At 44.3% G+C, this 21,660-nt stretch overlaps 1 protein-coding gene across 1 annotated transcript in view; it reads left to right on the top strand.

The window, feature by feature from the left end:
- zanl (zonadhesin, like) overlaps window positions 1-21,660 on the top strand; it is a 45,140-nt gene that overhangs the window by 2,053 nt on the left and 21,427 nt on the right. Inside the window, exons 3-61 of the mRNA XM_088422313.1 lie at window positions 648-797; window positions 874-1,142; window positions 1,878-1,965; window positions 2,029-2,181; window positions 2,259-2,423; window positions 2,649-2,746; window positions 2,824-2,902; window positions 3,585-3,668; window positions 4,764-4,957; window positions 5,039-5,180; window positions 5,284-5,528; window positions 5,625-5,773; window positions 6,087-6,215; window positions 6,374-6,512; window positions 6,614-6,755; window positions 6,871-7,067; window positions 7,143-7,281; window positions 7,378-7,428; window positions 7,506-7,699; window positions 7,781-7,922; window positions 8,028-8,302; window positions 8,388-8,536; window positions 8,850-8,978; window positions 9,123-9,261; window positions 9,362-9,503; window positions 9,619-9,815; window positions 9,903-10,041; window positions 10,141-10,191; window positions 10,281-10,474; window positions 10,556-10,697; window positions 10,803-11,077; window positions 11,163-11,311; window positions 11,629-11,757; window positions 11,903-12,041; window positions 12,143-12,284; window positions 12,400-12,596; window positions 12,686-12,824; window positions 12,924-12,974; window positions 13,051-13,244; window positions 13,326-13,467; window positions 13,573-13,847; window positions 13,933-14,081; window positions 14,398-14,526; window positions 14,672-14,810; window positions 14,911-15,052; window positions 15,168-15,364; window positions 15,454-15,592; window positions 15,992-16,375; window positions 16,464-16,657; window positions 16,750-16,891; window positions 16,969-17,213; window positions 17,288-17,436; window positions 17,527-17,655; window positions 17,723-17,858; window positions 18,961-19,102; window positions 19,227-19,423; window positions 20,201-20,339; window positions 20,756-20,872; window positions 21,093-21,217. Of these exons, the coding sequence (XP_088278439.1) occupies window positions 648-797; window positions 874-1,142; window positions 1,878-1,965; window positions 2,029-2,181; window positions 2,259-2,423; window positions 2,649-2,746; window positions 2,824-2,902; window positions 3,585-3,668; window positions 4,764-4,957; window positions 5,039-5,180; window positions 5,284-5,528; window positions 5,625-5,773; window positions 6,087-6,215; window positions 6,374-6,512; window positions 6,614-6,755; window positions 6,871-7,067; window positions 7,143-7,281; window positions 7,378-7,428; window positions 7,506-7,699; window positions 7,781-7,922; window positions 8,028-8,302; window positions 8,388-8,536; window positions 8,850-8,978; window positions 9,123-9,261; window positions 9,362-9,503; window positions 9,619-9,815; window positions 9,903-10,041; window positions 10,141-10,191; window positions 10,281-10,474; window positions 10,556-10,697; window positions 10,803-11,077; window positions 11,163-11,311; window positions 11,629-11,757; window positions 11,903-12,041; window positions 12,143-12,284; window positions 12,400-12,596; window positions 12,686-12,824; window positions 12,924-12,974; window positions 13,051-13,244; window positions 13,326-13,467; window positions 13,573-13,847; window positions 13,933-14,081; window positions 14,398-14,526; window positions 14,672-14,810; window positions 14,911-15,052; window positions 15,168-15,364; window positions 15,454-15,592; window positions 15,992-16,375; window positions 16,464-16,657; window positions 16,750-16,891; window positions 16,969-17,213; window positions 17,288-17,436; window positions 17,527-17,655; window positions 17,723-17,858; window positions 18,961-19,102; window positions 19,227-19,423; window positions 20,201-20,339; window positions 20,756-20,872; window positions 21,093-21,217 (9,332 nt within the window). The remainder of the gene's footprint in view (window positions 1-647; window positions 798-873; window positions 1,143-1,877; window positions 1,966-2,028; window positions 2,182-2,258; window positions 2,424-2,648; window positions 2,747-2,823; window positions 2,903-3,584; window positions 3,669-4,763; window positions 4,958-5,038; window positions 5,181-5,283; window positions 5,529-5,624; window positions 5,774-6,086; window positions 6,216-6,373; window positions 6,513-6,613; window positions 6,756-6,870; window positions 7,068-7,142; window positions 7,282-7,377; window positions 7,429-7,505; window positions 7,700-7,780; window positions 7,923-8,027; window positions 8,303-8,387; window positions 8,537-8,849; window positions 8,979-9,122; window positions 9,262-9,361; window positions 9,504-9,618; window positions 9,816-9,902; window positions 10,042-10,140; window positions 10,192-10,280; window positions 10,475-10,555; window positions 10,698-10,802; window positions 11,078-11,162; window positions 11,312-11,628; window positions 11,758-11,902; window positions 12,042-12,142; window positions 12,285-12,399; window positions 12,597-12,685; window positions 12,825-12,923; window positions 12,975-13,050; window positions 13,245-13,325; window positions 13,468-13,572; window positions 13,848-13,932; window positions 14,082-14,397; window positions 14,527-14,671; window positions 14,811-14,910; window positions 15,053-15,167; window positions 15,365-15,453; window positions 15,593-15,991; window positions 16,376-16,463; window positions 16,658-16,749; window positions 16,892-16,968; window positions 17,214-17,287; window positions 17,437-17,526; window positions 17,656-17,722; window positions 17,859-18,960; window positions 19,103-19,226; window positions 19,424-20,200; window positions 20,340-20,755; window positions 20,873-21,092; window positions 21,218-21,660) is intronic.

A 21,660-nucleotide genomic window follows, 5' to 3' on the forward strand; every position in this document is an offset into this window, starting at 1 on the left:
TTTAATTTAATTTATGATGTTATTTAATTATATTCAACATAAATAGTAACACCTACTTTACTATTTTGTTACTAATTTTTAATATCTATATAAAATTTTGATGTTTTTGCCTGGGGTTTTATACGCCTGGCTCCCAATCCCAACTCTGGATTTCGTATGGGGGGGAGGGTGGGGGGGGGGGGGGGGTCCACTGATTTTGTATCCGCTCGCTCTCTCTCTCGCTTTGCATATGCTTCCAAAGTATGGTCTCTCTATGACACAGCAGTAAACTGTGACTTTAAGACTCTATTCTTGAAGCACATTTGCTTATATGCATGTAGTGTTTTTTTATATATATTTAAATGACAAATACATACATGTTTTATTGATTCATTTTTTTCAAATATTGAGCGGGAAACCCAAGCAGTGTTGTGGAGCCTATCAATGATGTCTATGCCCTGTTCCTTGAAATGGGTCAGAAAAGTTTCAAGTTCCGAACTTCTTAGTCTTGTCTCGGTCTCAAAGACTTTTTAATCTCAAAAACGTCTTGGTTGATGTGGTCTGGAAAACAATACTAGGAGTATTTGTCTTCTCGTTGCCTTGCAGCCCAGCTCTGGTCTTGTACTTTTATGTATTTACTTTTTTATTTCCATGTCACATCTTCTCAGCTCCCGCGCTGACGTCCTGCGACTTCAACAACGATGACGCGCCATTCTGCAACTTTCGCCAGGACTCGGCGGACAGAGGCGATTGGACCCGACACAGAGGTCCAACCCCGTCGCCTAACACGGGTCCTCCAGGAGATTACCCCGACGGAAGTCAGTACTGCACCTCCTCTGCGCTCGACACAAAAATCACAGATGACAAAAATCCATTTGATTTTCTTTTCCCCAGACGGATTTTACATCTACCATGAATGCGACAACGTGGCAAGCGGGCAGAATACTCGTCTCCTAAGTCCCACATTCTATACCACGGGGGCGGGGCAAATCTGCGTCCAATTCCGATATTACATGTACGGCGCGGACAACTCCAACGTGCTGAGGCTTCTGGCCAAGAGGCCGGATAGTGAGGAGGAGCTTTGGAACAAAACTGGTCCACAGAGTCCATCGTGGCTGAAGGGGGCCGTAACCGTGTCCACTTACAGCAATCAGCAACTCACGGTGAGTTTTCTTTCAGGCAAAAGCCCGCAAACGGACCGTTTGAAATTAGGAGGAAATACTGTCGTCATGGTGACTAGGATTAAGAGTTGAAATTGGGGTTTGGATTCAGTGGAGGCATCTTAAACCTAGTCCTTAAATCTCTCAAAAGCACACGTAAATCTCTTAAATATGCAGTATTGGTCCATTTACCGATTGGATCAGTGATTGTCTAGATCATCTCCAGAATCCCGAATGTAGGAATCCTAGTGTCCTGTCCAGTTGGGGTGAGGATCAGGCTTGGGTTACGGCACAACCACGATACTCCATAGAATTCAAGTTCATAGTTTGACTTAAATATGATCTCAAATTGACAATTTGTTCTCCACCCTGATTTGCTCTGGACTTTGCTGTAGGAAATGGAGAAATATAATTGGTCAATAACCTAATCAGTGCAGCTACACATGTGCAGATAGCAGCCGGCGTTATCGCTTCATCCAGTCTCAGCTCAGTTCTTTGGCCTTGTCTTGCTTTTATAACCCGCCATAAAGCAATCACAGCCGTGTTTGCGCTAATGGTTTTAGAGGAAACGCTCAACATGTGCCATAAGCCAAAACACTCACGTGCAAAATTCGCACTGCTGCCAAATAACAAAATACAAATACTCGAGTCGATTTTTGAGTTTACGGTTGGGGCTTTTTACTAGACTCCGTACTTTTTTTTGCCAATTCTTGACCAACGTATCAATTGTGGCTCTAGATCGTCTTTGAAGCTCAACGAGGCTTGACCCCTTCCTGTGACTCCGCTCTCGATAACATCGTCATCAGCCAAGGAGCGTGTCCCAGAAGTAAGCTCGCGATGTCAAGAATTTTCCCACGACAGCGTACGTGAAGGCGCGTTTGGTCCACAGCTTGCATTTATGGCTGCGACTTCGACGACTTCGGTGACATCTGCGGGTGGACTCTTGCCGTTCCTGATGACCGCATATTTGGCTTTGAGCCATGGACTGGCGGAACAGAAACTGAAGGCACCGGGCCGGACAATGACTTCTCCAAGCCGGGATGTAAGTAACCCTAGAGGGCGGAATTTGTTGAAAGGGTTCTCGCCAAGCAACTTGTTGTTCTTTTCACATCCTCTTAGTTGGATCCTTCATGCTTATGGATTCTTCCTATTCGGTGCCTCAACTTCAGGGGCAAATCCGAAGTCCCGTAACTAGCCCATCCTCCGGATGCCTGGAGCTTACGTTCCATTACTATCTGTATGGCACCAGCCAGAACATGGCGCTGAGTGTCCACACCTTGACAGGTATGAGGCATTTTGAATCGTGGCTGTGGTGGTGCACAGTCGCAATAAATGCAATGCATGTTTTCAAACCTTCTCTCTCCAACACACCTGATTCAAATGATTAGGATTGTTTTCTTCACATTTTGATAATAAGATACTCATTTGATTCAGTCTAGTCTAGTTTAGACTCATCTCATCAAATTTAGACTTCTTGTTGGTCTTGAATTTGCAATCTGTTCTCACCAGGCGGAATATTTGCACCCGCTCTCCTAAATCTCAGGGGAAACCAAGGTCCAGGCTGGAAGCCCGCCAAAGTCCGTTACCTCGGCAACGCTGACATCCAGGTAAACGCTCAAGCTACTTTCTCAATCTCGGTATAATACATGGAGCATGACTATAATCTGTTGATATTGAATTTCAGTTTGTTATTGTGGGGACTTTTGGGGAGACTTTGCTGACGGATATTGCTGTTGACGCTGTGTGTGTCGCGGCCTGTCAAGGTAAGAAAATGGCTAGTTATCCTTGACAAATTTGCTGCGGGTTATTTACGTCATTGAAAAAGGAAAAACGGAAAACAATAATAATTTTAACATGTAAAAAGGAACTGTTTGTACTGGCCCCGATCAATTGACCTAAACCTGATTCTTCTATCAGTGCTATACAAGTCTGTGTATTTTTTTTCTTTCTGTAGCTAAGGATTTGCATAATAAAGCACACTCTGAAAATGCGACTCTTGCATTGGCGACGGATTGGTCAGTTCTGCGGATTTCTGATTTTAAAGTCATAATTGTGACATCTGAGATTTTTGACTTGACTTGTGAATATAAATCCTGAATTCTGTGAATGGTCACTGTGACTGTAATCTGACAAGAGTCAAAATTCACACTTTAAAGTTGCTCACTTTAAAGTTATTTCATTTTCAGTTTTCCAATTTTAAATGAATTTTGTAAAAATCTGACTTTAAATGAGAGTTCAAACTTCTAACTCGTGAGAATCTTGCCAGCCTTTTTTTTTTTTTTTTGTCACTGGCCCTAATCCTCCTTTGTAGTACAGGAGATTTTAACGTTGATGGGAATCGTCATTCTTTACTGTCATCCCATTTTGGAAATGATTTACCTCAAATTCTTGTGTGTGGCATTCTATCCTGACTGACAGTGGCTTTTCAAACTCTTTCATTGAAAGGTCAACTCACCACATCACAGCCACCAACTAATGGAACAACTACACCGAAACCTACAACTCCAAGACCAACTACACCAAATCCAAGTATGACATGTCTTGTTTTCCTGGCCTACTTGTCCAAAAGTGACCAATGAGAATTTCTATCCACCAAAACATGTTCCTTTCATATTTCAAAATATTAGAACATACAGTTTATGAGTAAACGTACTCGTCCTGAGACCAAATCTAAAATAAACAACGAGAAAAGAATGCTTGAAAATAGTTAGAAAAATACTAAATAAGTCCGAAGTACCCCTAAAATGTTCCACGCCAAGTAATGACCAAATTGAATCTCAAATCAAACAGTTCAAATGGAAATTAAGCTTCTTTTTTATATCATTGATTTGATTGTTATTGATAAAACATGTGCCCTATGACATGCATGCAACTCTCATACTGTAACATTTTATCATGGTAGAAGAAGAAAGCAGTGAATCTTTTGATACGCTGGCTAGTTTTCCAAAAGAATGGCTAGTGCCTGTCTTCTCTTTTATTTGAAATTTGTTTCTCAAATAATTAGGCTTAATTGATTGCCTCACTCTACCTCATGCAAGACTGTTATGCATATAATCAGAATAAGCCAATGTTTTTTTTTTTTTATTCGTATAAGTAAGTGTGTCCTCTTGGTCAACAGTAACTGCTAGGTAAACAAATAGGTTCTACTCCCGAGAGAAAGCTAACATTAAGAGCAGAATTGAAATCCTGTTACCTGCAACCTTGTTATTGTGATTAGAGTAAATTTATTTATTTATTAATGTAAGAATGTGAGTCTATTCCTTTATTAGTGTCTCATTATCACTGCGCTTATTGCCCTGTTGCTGTTTTTTTTTTGCCTACTTTATTATTATGTGAAATGTAAGTCTGCTCAGGGAAGTGAATAAAATAAGAATTTCATTGTGTAGTTACGATAATAAATCTATTGAATCTTGATGAATATGTAGCCATACAGCAGAAAAGTGAGGGTTCACCTTTCAAGAATTTTGAAGCCCAAATTCCTCTTCTTCTGAAATGACCCAAAGGGCCACTGTAGGAGTCTTTAAATTTGACCAGGCAGGCAATTACAAGTACTGTATTGTAATAATTTTTTGAATGTCATTTTTAGTAGAGGTAAGAATAGCTATTTGCTTTTTTGCTCCACAGTTCAGTGCCCTCCTAATGCGGAATACATAGAATGCGGCCCAGCTTGTATCCCCACCTGCATGGATCCCTCCACCAACTGCAGCGGCTCCTGCATCAGCGGCTGCTTTTGCAAACCGGGGTTCGTCTTCAAGGGCAGACACTGTGTGCCGCTGGAGAAATGCGGTTGCCTGGATCACAACAACAACTATTATGAGGTCAGAAAGTGAAGAACACAGAAGCTAAGTTCAGAAGAAAGAAAGAACTCCTGAAACAACCTGGTGACTTCTGTGTTTTAGCCAGGCCAGATCGTATTTGGAGACGGTTGCTCCAAGCTGTGCCGCTGTGCAGGCAACTACACTTTGGAATGTGTGGATAACAGCTGTGATCCCACCGAGGAGTGTCGCGAGGTTAACGGTGTACCCGGATGCTACCCCAAAGGTAACATGTCAAAGAATCTTTACATTGTTGTTTTCAAATCCTCAGTTTGGTCAGTAGGTCTTGAAAATAGTATTCTGTAATTCAAACTTGTTTTTTTGTGAAGGTACATCCTCATGCATCGCGTCCGGCGATCCCCACTACACCACCTTTGACAAGCGCAAGTACAACTTCATGGGCAACTGCAGTTACCTGATGGCTGGAATCTGCAATATAACCCATTTACCAGTTTTTGAAGTCCACGCTGACAACGAAAACCGCTATAACAGACCCAGCATCTCCTACGTGAAGGCGGTTCATGTTCATGTAGAATCGGGTGTAGTCTCAATCTTCAAAGGTGATGTTGTCCATGTAAGGAACGAGGAAAATCTTTTTAATACTATGCCCCTATGGATTAATGTTCTCCCGAATGCTCACTTCTAAGCCTCACCCTCTTTTTACATTTAGGTAAACGAAATCAAAGTAAATCTGCCAGTGAACCCGTTTCCAGGCGTCTCAGTATTCAAATCAGGAAAACACTACACTGTGTCCTTGAATTTTGGTGTGACTGTGCGCTATGACGGAAACCACTTCATGGATATCAAAGTGATCAAAGAGTGAGCGTAACATCCACACATGTTGTCAATAGCACCTGAATGCTAGCATGGGATGACAGGTTTCCAGCACCGATCCGCTGGGCTCCTCACCCTGCGTGTTTCATATGTTTTTTTCACTCAACACACCTGATTCAAATGATCACAATCGTTACCAGGCTTCTGGGGCACTTAGAAATGCACTGATCATTTGAGCCTAGTGTGGGTGAGCAGGGAATCATCTAAAACATGCAGGACATTTGCTCAGGTGATCGGTGTGGAACACCTCTGCTTTAGAATTTCAACAATGAGGCAGCCTGTCACTTTTCCTTTTCAGCTATAAGAATACACTGTGTGGACTTTGTGGAGATTACAACGGAGACCCTAAAGATGATTTCCGAAAGCCGGATTGGTCTTTGACCAGCAATCCAAATGACTTTGGAAACAGCTGGAACATGGATCCACAGTGAGTGGATCCAGTTTTTTTTTTTTTTGTTTTTGTTTTTTATAGATGTCGTTATTGACAAAGCAATACTGACGAGTACAGCGTGAATTCTGTTTGTTGAATCATTAAGAATTTTGAACACGCCTGTTGTTTGTGTGTCACTTTTCCTTTTACACAAGGTGTAACAAGAAACCCAACACCACTCATCCTGAATGTGAGGCAGAAGAACAGAAGCTCTATGAGGGCTCAGGATATTGCGGGATCCTGCTGGACAAAAACGGTCCCTTTGCCGTGTGTCATGCCAAGGTCAACCCCAACGTGAGTCACAAGACCTTGGACCGAGCACAAGGCCAAAAATTGAAGGTTTGAGTAACCTGGGAAAAATAGATGGGTTTGTATCATATTGGTTGTGTTTTCAGGATTACTTCAAGGACTGCGTTTTTGACCTTTGCGTGCTTGATGGAAATCATTCCATTCTGTGTGAAGCCATCGAAGCCTACGTCAACGAGTGCCAGGACCGCGGGGTCAACATCGGACCCTGGAGGAATGAAACCTTCTGTCGTGAGTAGAAAGTGCACATTGTTGACAAGGGACTCAGTTACAGCCTTCTCTTAGAACTTGCCCAGTGTTTAACAAATACATACTTCTAACTTGAGCAACCTCATCTGCCGCACAGCTTTTGGCTGCCCCCCCAATAGCCATTACGAGCCCTGCGCCGACCCCTGTCAGGAGACGTGTTCGGGCAGACCATCCTCCTGCGGCGGACCGTGCACCGAGTCCTGCGTGTGCGATCCCGGCTACATCCTGAGTGCTGGGAAATGTGTCACTAACTCTTCATGTGGCTGCATTCACTCCAATGGGCATTACTATCAGGTATGGCGAGATACACTCGGCTTGTGAAACACAACGAAAAACCTCACTTCTGAATCCTCTGTGGGTGTCTGTCAGCCTGGAGAGGAATTCTACGTTGATAACTGCAGTCTGAAGTGTAGGTGTGATGGACCCCATTTCACCTGCCAGGCATCTCAGTGCCCCCCAATGCACCAGTGTCAAGTCCAAGGGGGAGAGATAGGCTGCTATCCCACCGGTAAGCTCACATCATTTTGACTCTTATTGAAATTAACTCTAAAATATATGTATCTTCGTCATACTCATTTAAAATTAAACTTCTGTTACATCTTAGGGACAACAACACCCAGACCAACAACTGCGAGACCAACTACACCAAAGCCAAGTATGGTATCTTTTTAAATGAACCTAAAACAACATCTACTTACTTGCGACTAATCTGTTTTTTTTTTCTCCATGCAGTTCAGTGCCCTCCTAATGCAGAATACATAGAATGCGGCCCGGCTTGTATCCCCACCTGCATGGATCCCTCCACCAACTGCAGCGGCTCCTGCATCAGCGGTTGCTTTTGCAAACCGGGGTTCGTCTTCAAGGGCAGACACTGTGTTCCGCTGGAGAAATGCGGTTGCCTGGATCACAACAACAACTATTATGAGGTGAGAAAGTGAAGAACACAGAAGCTAAGTTCAGAAGAAAGAAAGAACTCCTGAAACAACCTGGTGACTTTTGTGTTTTAGCCTGGCCAGATCGTATTTGGAGACGGTTGCTCCAAGCTGTGCCGCTGTGCAGGCAACTACACTTTGGAATGTGTGGATAACAGCTGTGACCCCACAGAGGAGTGTCGTGAGGTTAACGGTGTACCCGGATGCTACCCCAAAGGTAACAGGTCAAAGAATATTTACATTGTTGTTTTCAAATCCTCAGTTTGATCAGTAGGTCTTGAACGTAGTCATCTGTAATGCAAATTTGATGTTTTTTGTGAAGGCACATCCTCATGCATCGCATCCGGCGATCCCCACTACACCACCTTTGACAAGCGCAAGTACAACTTCATGGGCAACTGCAGTTACCTGATGGCTGGAATCTGCAATATAACCCATTTACCAATTTTTGAAGTCCACGCTGACAACGAAAACCGCTATAACAGACCCAGCATCTCCTACGTGAAGGCGGTTCATGTCTTATTCTTGGATGGAGCCGAACTCTTCAATGAGAGCACAGTGCATAACGTCTCGATCTCCAAAGGAGGCACTGTGCATGTAAGAAGTGAAACCTTGCATTATCCGAAAGAATGAGGCCGTCCCTGCCTGCGCGCTCATCATTCTTACTGCTTTTTACATCTAGGTGGATGGGATTAAAGTAAACTTGCCAGCGAATCCGTTCCCAGGTGTATCTGTGTTCAAATCAGGAAAGCACTACACTGTGTCCTTGGACTTTGGGGTGACTGTGCGCTATGACGGAAACCACTTCATGGATATCAAAGTGATCAAAGAGTGAGCGTAACATGCACACATGTTGTCAATAGCACCCGAATGCTAGCATGGGATGACAGGTCTCCACCACCGATCCTCTGGGCTCCTCATCCTGCGTGTTTCACATTATTTCTTCACTCAACACACCTGATTTAAATGATCACAATCGTTACCAGGTCCCTGGGGCACTTTGAAACGCACTGATCATTTGAATCTAGTGTGGGTGAGCAGAGAATCATCTAAAACAATCAGGATGTTTGCTCAGCTAACCGGAGTGGAACACCTCTGCTTTAGAATTTCAGAAATGAGGCAGCCTGTTGCTTTTCATTTTCAGCTATAAGAATACACTGTGTGGACTTTGTGGAGATTACAATGGGGACCCTAAAGATGACTTCCGAAAGCCGGATTGGTCTTTGACCAGCAATCCAACTGACTTCGGAAACAGCTGGAACATGGATCCACTGTGAGTGGATCCAGTTTTTTTGTTTTTATAGATGTCGTCATTGACAAAACAATATTGACGAGTACAGCGTTAATTGTGTTTGTTGAATCATTTGGAGTTTTGAACACTCATGCTGTTTGTGTGTCACATTTCCTTTTACACAAGGTGTAACAAGAAACCCAACACCACTCATCCTGAATGTGAGGCAGAAGAACAGAAGCTCTATGAGGGCTCAGGATATTGCGGGATCCTGCTGGACAAAAACGGTCCCTTTGCCGTGTGTCACGCCAAGGTCAACCCCAACGTGAGTCACAAGACCTTGGACCGAGCACAAGGCCAAAAATTGAAAGTTTGAGTAACCTGGGAAAAATAGATGGGTTGGATCATATTGGATGTGTTTTCAGGATTACTTCAAGGACTGCGTTTTTGACCTTTGCGTGCTTGATGGAAATCATTCCATTCTGTGTGAAGCCATCGAAGCCTACATCAACGAGTGCCAGGACCGCGGGGTCAGCATCGGACCCTGGAGGAATGAAACCTTCTGCCGTGAGTAGAAAGTGCAGATTGTTGACAAGGGACTCTTTTGCAGCCTTCTCTTAGAACGTGCCCAGTGTTTACCAAATGCATACTTCTAACTTTAGCCATCTCTTCTGCCGCACAGCTTTTGGCTGCCCCCCCAACAGCCATTACGAGCCCTGCGCCGACCCCTGTCAGGAGACGTGTTCGGGCAGACCATCCTCCTGCGGCGGAGCGTGCACCGAGTCCTGCGTGTGCGATCCCGGCTACATCTTGAGTGCTGGGAAATGTGTCACCAACTCTTCATGTGGCTGCAGTCACTTCAATGGGCAATACTATCAGGTACTGCGATGGACAAGCAAATGTACACTTGGCTTGTGAAACACACCTAAAAACCTTCCTTCTTTATCCTCTTTGGGTGTCTGTCAGCCTGGAGAGGAAATCTACTTTGAGAACTGCAATCTGAAGTGTAGGTGTGACGCACCCTATTTCACCTGCCAGGCATCTCAATGCCCTCCAATGCATGAGTGTCAAATCCAAGGGGGAGAGATGGGCTGCTATCCCACAGGTAGGCTTATGTCCTTTCAGCCTTTCTCTTTCCCTTTCAGTGAATCATAAAAACAATATTTGTCATACTGATTTTAAATATGTGTCTGTGACATCTTAGGAACAACAACACCCAGACCAACAACTCCTAGACCGACCACACCAAAGCCAAGTATGTTATCATTTTAAACGAGCCTAATGCAAAGTCTCTAAGTACATACCTGCTACTTAAATATTGTGGTTGTCTATTTTTCCATGCAGTTCAGTGCCCTCCTAATGCAGAATACATAGAATGTGGCCCCGCTTGTATCCCCACCTGCATGGATCCCTCCACCAACTGCAGCGGCTCCTGCATCAGCGGTTGCTTTTGCAAACCGGGGTTCGTCTTCAAGGGCAGACACTGTGTGCCGCTGGAGAAATGCGGTTGCCTGGATCACAACAACAACTATTATGAGGTGAGAAAGTGAAGAACACAGAAGCTAAGTTCAGAAGAAAGAAAGAACTCCTGAAACAAGCCGGTGACTTTTGTGTTTTAGCCTGGCCAGATCGTATTTGGAGACGGCTGCTCCAAGCTGTGCCGCTGTGCAGGCAACTACACTTTGGAATGTGTGGATAACAGCTGTGATCCCACCGAGGAGTGTCGCGAGGTTAACGGTGTACCCGGATGCTACCCTAAAGGTAACATGTCAAAGAATCTTTACATTGTCGTTTTCAAATCCTCAGTTTGATCAGTAGGTCTTGAAAGTAGTCATCTGTAATGCAAATTTGATGTTTTTTGTGAAGGCACATCCTCATGCATCGCGTCCGGCGATCCCCACTACACCACCTTTGACAAGCGCAAGTACAACTTCATGGGCAACTGCAGTTACCTGATGGCTGGAATCTGCAATATAACCCATTTACCCATTTTTGAAGTCCACGCTGACAACGAAAACCGCTATAATAGACCCAGTATCTCCTACGTGAAGGCGGTTCATGTCTTATTCTTGGATAGAGCCGAACTCTTCAATGAGAGCACAGTGCATAACGTCTCGATCTTCAAAGGAGGCACTGTGCATGTAAGAAGTGAAACCTTGCATTATCTGCATGAATGAGGCCGTCCCTGCCTGCGCGCTCATCATTCTCACTGCTTTTTACATCTAGGTGGATGGGATTAAAGTAAATTTGCCAGCGAATCCGTTCCCAGGTGTTTCTGTGTTCAAATCAGGAAAGCACTACACCGTGTCCTTGGACTTTGGGGTGACTGTGCGCTATGATGGAAACCACTTTTTGGACATCAAAGTGATTAAAGAGTGAGTGTAACATGCACACATTTTGTCAATAGTACCTGAATGCTAGCATGGGATGACAGGTCCCCACCACTGATCCTCTGGGCTCTTCATCCTTCCATGTTTCACATTATTTCTTCACTCAACACACTTGATTCAAATGATTGTAACAATTGTTACTGGGCTCCTATGTCACTTAGAAATGCACTGATCATTTGAGCCTAGTGTGGGTGAGCAGGGAATTATCTAAAACATGCAGGACATTTGCTCAGATGACCGGAGTGGAACACCTCTGCTTTAGAATTTCAGAAATGAGGCAGCCTGTCGCTTTTCGTTTTCAGCTATAAGAATACACTGTGTGGCCTTTGTGGAGATTACAATGGAGACCCTAAAGATGACTTCCGAAAGCCGGATTGGTCTTTGACCAGCAATCCAAATGACTTTGGAAACAGCTGGAACATGGATCCACAGTGAGTGGATCCATTCATTTTTGTTTTTATAGATGTCGTCATTGACAAAACAATATTGACGAGTACAGCGTGAATTCTGTTTGTTGAATCATTTAGAGTTTTGAACACTCATGCTCTTTGTGTGTCACATTTCCTTTTACACAAGGTGTAACAAGAAACCCAACACCACTCATCCTGAGTGTGAGGCAGAAGAACAGAAGCTCTATGAGGGCTCAGGATATTGCGGGATCCTGCTGGACAAAAACGGTCCCTTTGCCGTGTGTCATGCCAAGGTCAACCCCAACGTGAGTCACAAGACCTTGGACCGAGCACAAGGCCAAAAATTGAAGGTTTGAGTAACCTGGGAAAAATAGATGGGTTTGTATCATATTGGTTGTGTTTTCAGGATTACTTCAAGGACTGCGTTTTTGACCTTTGCGTGCTTGATGGAAATCATTCCATTCTGTGTGAAGCCATCGAAGCCTACGTCAACGAGTGCCAGGACCGCGGGGTCAACATCGGACCCTGGAGGAATGAAACCTTCTGTCGTGAGTAGAAAGTGCACAATGTTGACAAGGGACTCAGTTACAGCCTTCTCTTAGAACTTGCCCAGTGTTTAACCAGTACATGCTTCTAACTTGAGCCGTCTCTTCTGCCGCATAGCTTTTGGCTGCCCCCCCAATAGCCATTATGAGCCCTGCGCCGACTCCTGTCAGGAGACGTGCTCGGGTAGACCATCCTCCTGCGGCGGACCGTGCACTGAGTCCTGCGTGTGCGATCCCGGCTACATCCTGAGTGCTGGGAAATGCGTCACCAACTCTTCATGTGGCTGCAGTCACTCCAATGGGCAATACTATCAGGTACTGTGAGATGGACAAGCAAATGTCCACTTGGCTTCTGAAACACACCTAAAAACCTCACTTCTGAATCCTCTGTGGGTGTCTGTCAGCCTGGAGAGGAAATCTACGTTGACAACTGCAATCTGAAGTGTAGGTGTGACGCACCCTATTTCACCTGCCAGGCATCTCAATGCCCTCCAATGCATGAGTGTCAAGTCCAAGGGGGAGAAATGGGCTGCTATCCCACAGGTAAAGTGACACAATTTCAACTCTTTCATTTAAATTAACTATAAAAAACAACATGTCTTTGTCATACTCATTTAAAATTAAACATCTTTTACATCTTAGGAACAACAACACCCAGACCAACAACTCCGAGACCAACTACACCAAAGCCAAGTATGGTATCTTTTTAAATGAACCTAAAACAACATCTACTTACTTGCTACTAATCTGTTTTTTTTTTTCCATGCAGTTCAGTGCCCTCCTAATGCAGAATACATAGAATGTGGCCCCGCTTGTATCCCCACCTGCATGGATCCCTCCACCAACTGCAGCGGCTCCTGCATCAGCGGTTGCTTTTGCAAACCGGGGTTCGTCTTCAAGGGCAGACACTGTGTGCCGCTGGAGAAATGCGGTTGCCTGGATCACAACAACAACTATTATGAGGTGAGAAAGTGAAGAACACAGAAGCTAAGTTCAGAAGAAAGAAAGAACTCCTGAAACAAGCCGGTGACTTTTGTGTTTTAGCCTGGCCAGATTGTATTTGGAGACGGCTGCTCCAAGCTGTGCCGCTGTGCAGGCAACTACACTTTGGAATGTGTGGATAACAGCTGTGATCCCACCGAGGAGTGTCGCGAGGTTAACGGTGTACCCGGATGCTACCCTAAAGGTAACATGTCAAAGAATCTTTACATTGTCGTTTTCAAATCCTCAGTTTGATCAGTAGGTCTTGAAAGTAGTCATCTGTAATGCAAATTTGATGTTTTTTGTGAAGGCACATCCTCATGCATCGCGTCCGGCGATCCCCACTACACCACCTTTGACAAGCGCAAGTACAACTTCATGGGCAACTGCAGTTACCTGATGGCTGGAATCTGCAATATAACCCATTTACCCATTTTTGAAGTCCACGCTGACAACGAAAACCGCTATAACAGACCCAGCATCTCCTACGTGAAGGCGGTTCATGTCTTATTCTTGGATAGAGCCGAAGTCTTCAATGAGAGCACAGTGCATAACGTCTCGATCTTCAAAGGAGGCACTGTGCATGTAAGAAGTGAAACCTTGCATTATCTGCAAGAATGAGGCCGTCCCTGCCTGCGCGCTCATCATACTCACTGCTTTTTACATCTAGGTGGATGGGATTAAAGTAAATTTGCCAGCGAATCCGTTCCCAGGTGTTTCTGTGTTCAAATCAGGAAAGCACTACACCGTGTCCTTGGACTTTGGAGTGACTGTGCGCTATGATGGAAACCACTTTTTGGACATCAAAGTGATTAAAGAGTGAGTGTAACATGCACACATTTTGTCAATAGCACCTGAAGGCTAGCATGGGATGACAGGTCTCCACCGCCGATCCTCTGGGCTCCTCATCCTGCGTGTTTCACATATTTTCTTGACTCAACACACTTGATTCAAATGATTGTAACAATTGTTACCGGGCTCCTGGGGCGCTTAGAAATGCACTGATTATTTGAGGCTAGTGTGGTTGAGCAGGGAATCATCTAAAACATGCAGGACATTTGCTCAGATGACCAGAGTGGAACGCCTCTGCTTTAGAATTTCAAAAATGAGGCAGCCTGTCACTTTTCGTTTTCAGCTATAAGAATACACTGTGTGGACTTTGTGGCGATTACAACGGAGACCCTAAAGATGACTTCCGAAAGCCGGATTGGTCTTTGACCAGCAATCCAAATGACTTTGGAAACAGCTGGAACATGGATCCACAGTGAGTGGATGCATTCATTTTAATTTTTATAGATGTCGTTATTGACAAAACAATATTGACGAGTACAGCGTGAATTTTATTTGTTGAATCATTTAGAGTTTTGAACACTCATGCTGTTTGTGTGTCACGTTTCCTTTTACACAAGGTGTAACAAAAAACCCAACACCACTCATCCTGAATGTGAGGCAGAAGAACAGAAGCTCTATGAGGGCTCAGGATATTGCGGGATCCTGCTGGACAAAAACGGTCCCTTTGCCGTGTGTCACGCCAAGGTCAACCCCAACGTGAGTCACAAGACCTTGGACCGAGCACAAGGCCAAAAATTGAAGGTTTGAGTAACCTGGGAAAAATAGATGGATTGGATCATATTGGTTGTGTTTTCAGGATTACTTCAAGGACTGCGTTTTTGATCTTTGCGTGCTTGATGGAAATCATTCCATTCTTTGTGAAGCCATCGAAGCCTACGTCAACGAGTGTCAGGACCGCGGGGTCGGCATAGGACCCTGGAGGAACGAAACCTTCTGCCGTGAGTAGAAAGTGCCCATTGTTGACATGGGACTCAGTTGCAGCCTTCTCTTAGAACTTGCCCAGTGTTTAACAAGGACATGTTTCTAACTTGAGCAACCTCATCTGCCACACAGCTTTTGGCTGCCCCCCCAATAGCCATTACGAGCCCTGCGCCGACCCCTGTCAGGAGACGTGTTCGGGCAGACCATCCTCCTGCGGCGGAGCGTGCACCGAGTCCTGCGTGTGCGATCCCGGCTACATCCTGAGTGCTGGGAAATGCGTCACCAACTCTTCATGTGGCTGCAGTCACTCCAATGGGCAATATTATCAGGTACTGCGAGATAAGCGAGCAAATGTACACTTGGCTGGTGAAACTTATCTAAAAACCTTTCTTCTGAATCCTCTGTGGATGTCTGTCAGCCTGGAGAGGAAATCTACATTGATAACTGCAATCTGAAGTGTAGGTGTGACGCACCCTATTTCACCTGCCTGGCATCTCAATGCCCTCCAATGCACGTGTGTCAAGTCCAGGGGGGTGAGATGGGCTGCTATCCCTCAGGTAAGCTCACACTATGCACAACTATCTTAGACATTGTCTAAGACAGTGTTTTGTCTAAAACCTTTTTATGCACTCCAGTTTTTTGCGGCATACAATTTTTCTCTCGCGCAAATCTGAGGGAACATTGCTGATAAACACCTCGACTAGTTGGGGAGTTTCGACAAAATGAATTATTTAAGTTCAATTAATTGTAGCCCAGGAGAGTCACAGACTTCAGTCCACTTCGAGCCTTTTATCGAATGACAAGCAAGCTCATAATAACAAAATTAAAACCCACTCGCTCACTCAACCAAATCCTCCTCGGCTCCTGCTGGATACTGCCCTCACAGTCACACATACAGTATAAGAAAAGATCTAAGGACTAGTTATCTGTTCTTATTGGAGGATTTTTTTTCATAGCAGCTACACCTGAACCAACAACTCCAGAATGGACAAATGCGACTACACTTAGACCAACAACTCCAGGATGGTCGAATGTGACTTCACCCAGACCAACAACTCCAGAATGGACAAATGCGACTACACCTAGACCAACAACTCCAGGATGGTCTAATGCGACCACACCCAGACCAACGACTCCAGGATGGTCGAATGTGACCACACCCAGACCAACAACTCCAGGATTTGTGAATGCGACTACACCTGAACAATCAACTCCAGGATGGGTGAATGCGACTACACCCGAACAATCAACTCCAGGATGGGTGAATACGACTACACCCGAACAATCAACTCCAGGATGGACAACACCCAAACCAACTACTCCGGGCGTGACAACCCCAAGTAGAGCAGATCTTGTTATGATGCCCATTACGATAACAGTCATTGCTGGTTTCTGAATACCAACCGGTTGTTCTCTTTCCTCATACAGCTCAGTGCCCTCCCAATGCAGAATACATAGAATGCGGCCCCGCTTGTATCCCCAGCTGCATGGACCCCTCCACCAACTGCAGCGGCTCCTGCATCACCGGCTGCTTTTGCAAACCGGGGTTCGTCTTCAAAGGCAGACACTGTGTACCGCTGGAGAAATGCGGTTGTCTGGATCACAACAACAACTATTATGAGGTCAGTAAGCCCATAAATGTGTTGAGAACCAAAAAATAAAGAAAAATGATTCAACATTCTTTTCAATTCTGAATGTTTTTGCGTTATTTTAGCCTGGACAAATCACGTACACGGACGGCTGCTCCAAGCTGTGTCGCTGTTTAGGAAACTACACTTTTGAATGTGTGGATAGCCCTTGTGATCCCACTGAGGAGTGCCGCGAGGTTAACGGCGTCTCGGGTTGCTACCCTAAAGGTAACCTGGACAGATTTTGTAAAAATATCGTCAGTATCTCGCTATGATGTTGTAAACGTGTTGGTGATTTTGTGTAGGTGTGTCCACGTGCATCGCCACGAGCGATCCGCACTACACCACCTTTGACAATCGCAAGTACAGTTTCATGGGCAACTGCAGCTACTTGATGTCCGGCGTGTGTAGCGAAACGCCTTCACCGAACTTTGAAGTCTACGCTGACAATGAGAACCGCTATAACAATCCCTCCATTTCCTATGTAAAAGCGGTACACGTGTATGTGCGCAAGGTCAAGGTCTCTGTGCTCAAAGGGGGCTCGGTGCTTGTAAGTAACACGGGTCGCACTCCGGACATCTGAAATTTTCAAACCAATAAATTGTCTTGCTTTTGCGCATTCAGGTGAATGGATCTAGAGTAAACCTACCTGTGACTCCGGCTTCGGGTGTTTCCGTGTATAAATCCGGAAGACACTACACTGTGTCTTTGGATTTTGGTGTGGTTGTGCGCTATGACGGAGGCCAACACATGGACATCAAAGTGATTCGAGAGTGAGTATCAAGTGGACACGACCGAGTCCGACTAGTTCCTAGGTCAGAATGAAGGTCAGAATGATGGATCTCGTAATATGTCGACCACAGCTACAAGAACGTTCTCTGTGGACTTTGCGGAGATTACAACGGAGATCCCAGAGATGACCTCCGACAGCCGAATGGTTCGTTGACCAGCGATATCAATCAGTTTGGACACAGCTGGAACACCGACCCGGAGTGAGTGCGAAAAACGGCGCAATTGTCTTACTTAGATGGACTGAACTTTTGCCCTTGTTGCCAAAAGGTGTAAAAAACCGGGCCCCATCGAACCGGGATGTAGCGAAGAAGAGGAAACACTTTATGAAAGCTCGGCATATTGTGGCTTGCTCCTGGACAAGAATGGTCCATTTGCTGTGTGCCATCCCAAAGTCAACCCGAATGTAAGCCCCACCATCCGATATATTTAATGCCAAAGGCGTTTTTACACGTTATTTTGCATGAGGCCAGACATTCAATCCCAGCTACAGTTTTCCGCACTATAAGCTGCACCGTATCATAATCACCTTTAGTAAATGGCCTATTTTAAAACTGTTTTCATATATAACGTGCACCGCATTATAAGGCGCATAGAATAGAAGCTATGTTAGTGGCTGGGGTTTGATATTGCATCCTCTAGATGGAGCTGCACTGAAGGGAATGTCAACAAAACAATCAGATGAGTCAAGTCAAAATTTTTAATGAGAAATTAAGAAAAAAATCGTGTTTTTCGCACCTTGTCTCCATTTAAATTTGCTTCAAAATTGGATTATATATAAAAACATCAGACAGGGTCTTATAAAAATTTTAATTGTAAAAAATCCATTTATCGCGCATTTATCATGCAGAGGTAAAAATTGAAGAATTCACATGGCGATTAAGTAATTTTATTTTTTCATCCTCCAAAAATGAAAACTTGCGTTTCACGTGTTGTATAATACACACCAGATTATAAGGCACACGGCCAGCTTTGGAGAAAATGTAAGGCTTTTAGGTGTGCCTTATAGTGCAGAAAATACGGTACATATTCACATTGTTTTTGTGTTTTTTTTTATCTTTTATCTCTAATATCTGAAAATAGCTGGCACTGAATGAGTGTAGGAAACTTACACTTGTTGTTATTTAAAATCGGAAAATTTTGAGGGAGCAGGATTTTTCTGTCATTGTGCATTAAGGTCTTTTTTTTTTTTTTTTGCAACTGATCCAAACTCAGTAGAGTATGCTTTTCATTTTCTGTAGACAAATCAGAAGACAGCAACGCACAAAAGCTGAAAATTAAGAATTGAGCAAGGGCATTGGTACGAAATTCATTCAATGCCAGCTATTTTCATACATTCCTTTACCCAAATGTGAAAAAATAAATAAATAAAAATAAAATTTTTAAAAGTTCTCTGAATTGAATGTCTGGACTATGTAAAGGCGTATAAAGACATCTTTGGGACTGAATGAGTTAAAAATTGCAGGATTATTTTGGTAAATTTCCTACTTATGTCGGCGCATGTTCAGAATTACTTCCAGGATTGTGTCTTTGACCTTTGCGCACTGGATGGCGCCAAGCCTGTTTTATGCGAAGCCATCGAGGCCTACGCCAGCGAGTGCCAGTCTCGCAATGTCGACATCGGAACCTGGAGGAACGAAACCTTCTGTCGTGAGTACTCGAAAAACTAAACTGGATGTATTTGTGTATGTATAGAACGTATGCCATATTTGTGTTTCTGACGGCTCAGTAACTTACGATACTAATGTTTGGAAATCCTTTCCTGTTACAACAGCGTTGAGTTGCCCCCCCAACAGCCATTACGAGCCCTGCGCGGACCCCTGTCAGGAGACATGTTCGGGCAGACCGCCCTCCTGCAGCGGACCGTGCACCGAGTCCTGTGTGTGCGATCCAGGCTACATCCTGAGTGCTGGGAAATGCGTCTCCAACTCTTCGTGTGGCTGCAAACACACCAATGGGCAATATTACCAGGTAATCCGAGATAGACAAGCAAGTGTACACCCGGATTTTCAAATGCAGTGGGCCCCCAGTTGACGAGATTAATCTGTTCCGCGGTTGGAATCGTTACGCGAATTCGCCATATGGCGGGCAATCCAAAGCTATGTTAAATAGCTAATGCGTGCAAACTCCAGGTAAAAACATCAAAACTGAATATACGTATTGAAAATTGGTATCAAAATAGTATAGTAAGTGCCACGTATATATAATATACATGTATACAGTTGAATAACATCATAAATAAAAAATCTCGAAAGGATTTATTTCCCTTAGAGTGAATGACGAGCTTGTTATGGTCACATTCCCCAGTGAGGGTAGCCTAGCCTAGGCTAGGCTAGTTTAGCCTTCTTCGGATTTTTTGATTATCTCCAGGTTCGTTTCCATACAAATCATTTTCTTACTTCTCTCTTTAACATCTCTAGTAATCCTGGGACCCATGGCCAACCCATTCAAGTTTCAAATAAGCAGGAAAATGCACAGTAAATACAATATTTTAAGCACTCAAGACGAGATTCAGTCTTTAGCTTGCAGCCACTTTGACCGTGCCGCCGACCGATAGCAGACCAGCATTGTAGTGACGTATGAGCGCGGACACATCCAACATGGCGGTCACGCACGGACGCACACTGACCGCCATGTTGGATGTGTCATAAGCCGAAAGAAATGGCATAAGGCAGGGACGTCGTAAACCGGGGGTCCACTGCACACCTAAAATCCCTCTGATGAATCCACTGTGTGGTTGTCCGACAGCCTGGACAGGAGTTCTATGCTGAGAACTGTAAACAGAAGTGTAGGTGCGACGCACCCTTGGTCACCTGTAAGCCATCTCAGTGCCCACCAATGCATGAGTGTAAACTCCTGGAAGGAGAGCTGGGCTGCTATCCCACAGGTGAGTGACCCTCCAAACGATCACTCGCAGTTAGGCATGGGACGATATCAGAATCTGACGGTATGATAAACTTGGGACGTGGGAGGGGAAAAAAAAACTTGATTTGGCCGGTTTTAATTAACTGCGACTTTCAAAATCGTGAAATATTGCCATTACGGTTATCGGTCCGTGCCTACTTGCAGCTCCGGAGCCAAAAAAAGATCCAATCAATGTTTTTTAGTTTATTTTGAAAAAATCAATTTTTCCTGCATAAAATAAACGCTTGGATTTCGAAAACATTGCAGTTCATGTCGTACTTTACAAAGCTAGAAGGGAAAAAAGCGTGCGTCGCTGTCAACTGTCAAGCAGAAAAAAGCTAAACAAATCCCAGTGTGTAAGTTATGTTACACAACTTGTTCTCACCTGCCGATGTTCAGGCTCCCAGGACTGCATCATCTCCGGGGATCCGCATTACAACACCTTTGACAAAAAGTTCTACAGTTTCATGGGCACCTGTACCTACACGCTGGCCAGAACCTGCAGGAACAACACCGGTAAGAACAATATTTACATCCAAAATCGCTACTTCATGTGATTCTTGAGGTGAGAGAATGCTGCACGGCTCTAGCAGAGTTTAACAATACTTCTCGGACAGTTGTAGCATCCAAGAAACTTCATAGATTTCTTACTCAAGTGATTTTTAAGTATTTAGTCATTTTCAGATGTAAAAAGTTCATATTTTGGCTAATTGGAATTGTGGTGCTTCTGGTATAGGGCCTTGGTTCTCAGTGGAGGGCAAGAACGAGGAAAGAGGCCTAGCGGGAGTGTCCTACCTTCGCAAACTCTACATCACGGTGGATGGAATCACCGTGACTTTGATGAAAGCCAGAAGGACCTTGGTCAGTACGCCAGACCAAATCGGAAACCACCTTTCAATATGAACAGTGATTGTTAAAAAAAAATGAGAGAAAAAAATGAAAGCCAGTGCTGTATTTTCCGCACTATAAGGCACGCTTAAAAGCCTTGAATTGTCTCAAAAGCTGACAGTGCGCCTTATAATCCAGTGCGTCTTATACAATGCATAAACCGCGAGTTCTCGTCTTTATCCTCAATTTCTGACTAAAAGGTTTGGTTGAGTTATCTGATTGTTTTGTTGACATTCCCTTTACCGCAGTTCCATCTAGTGGATGCATAATGCAACCCCAGCCACTGACGTAGCTTCTATTCTTTGTACCTTATAATGCGGTGCGCCCTGTATATGAAAAAACAAAGATTTAACGTGGGACATTCATTGAAATTGTGCCTTATAATCTGATGCGCCTTATAGTGCGGAAAATATGTT

The sequence above is a fragment of the Hippichthys cyanospilos genome, chromosome 1 (assembly GCF_059441005.1).
Source record: "Hippichthys cyanospilos isolate Australia breed blue-spotted pipefish chromosome 1, RoL_Hcya_1.0, whole genome shotgun sequence".
NCBI classification, from domain to species: domain Eukaryota; kingdom Metazoa; phylum Chordata; class Actinopteri; order Syngnathiformes; family Syngnathidae; genus Hippichthys; species Hippichthys cyanospilos.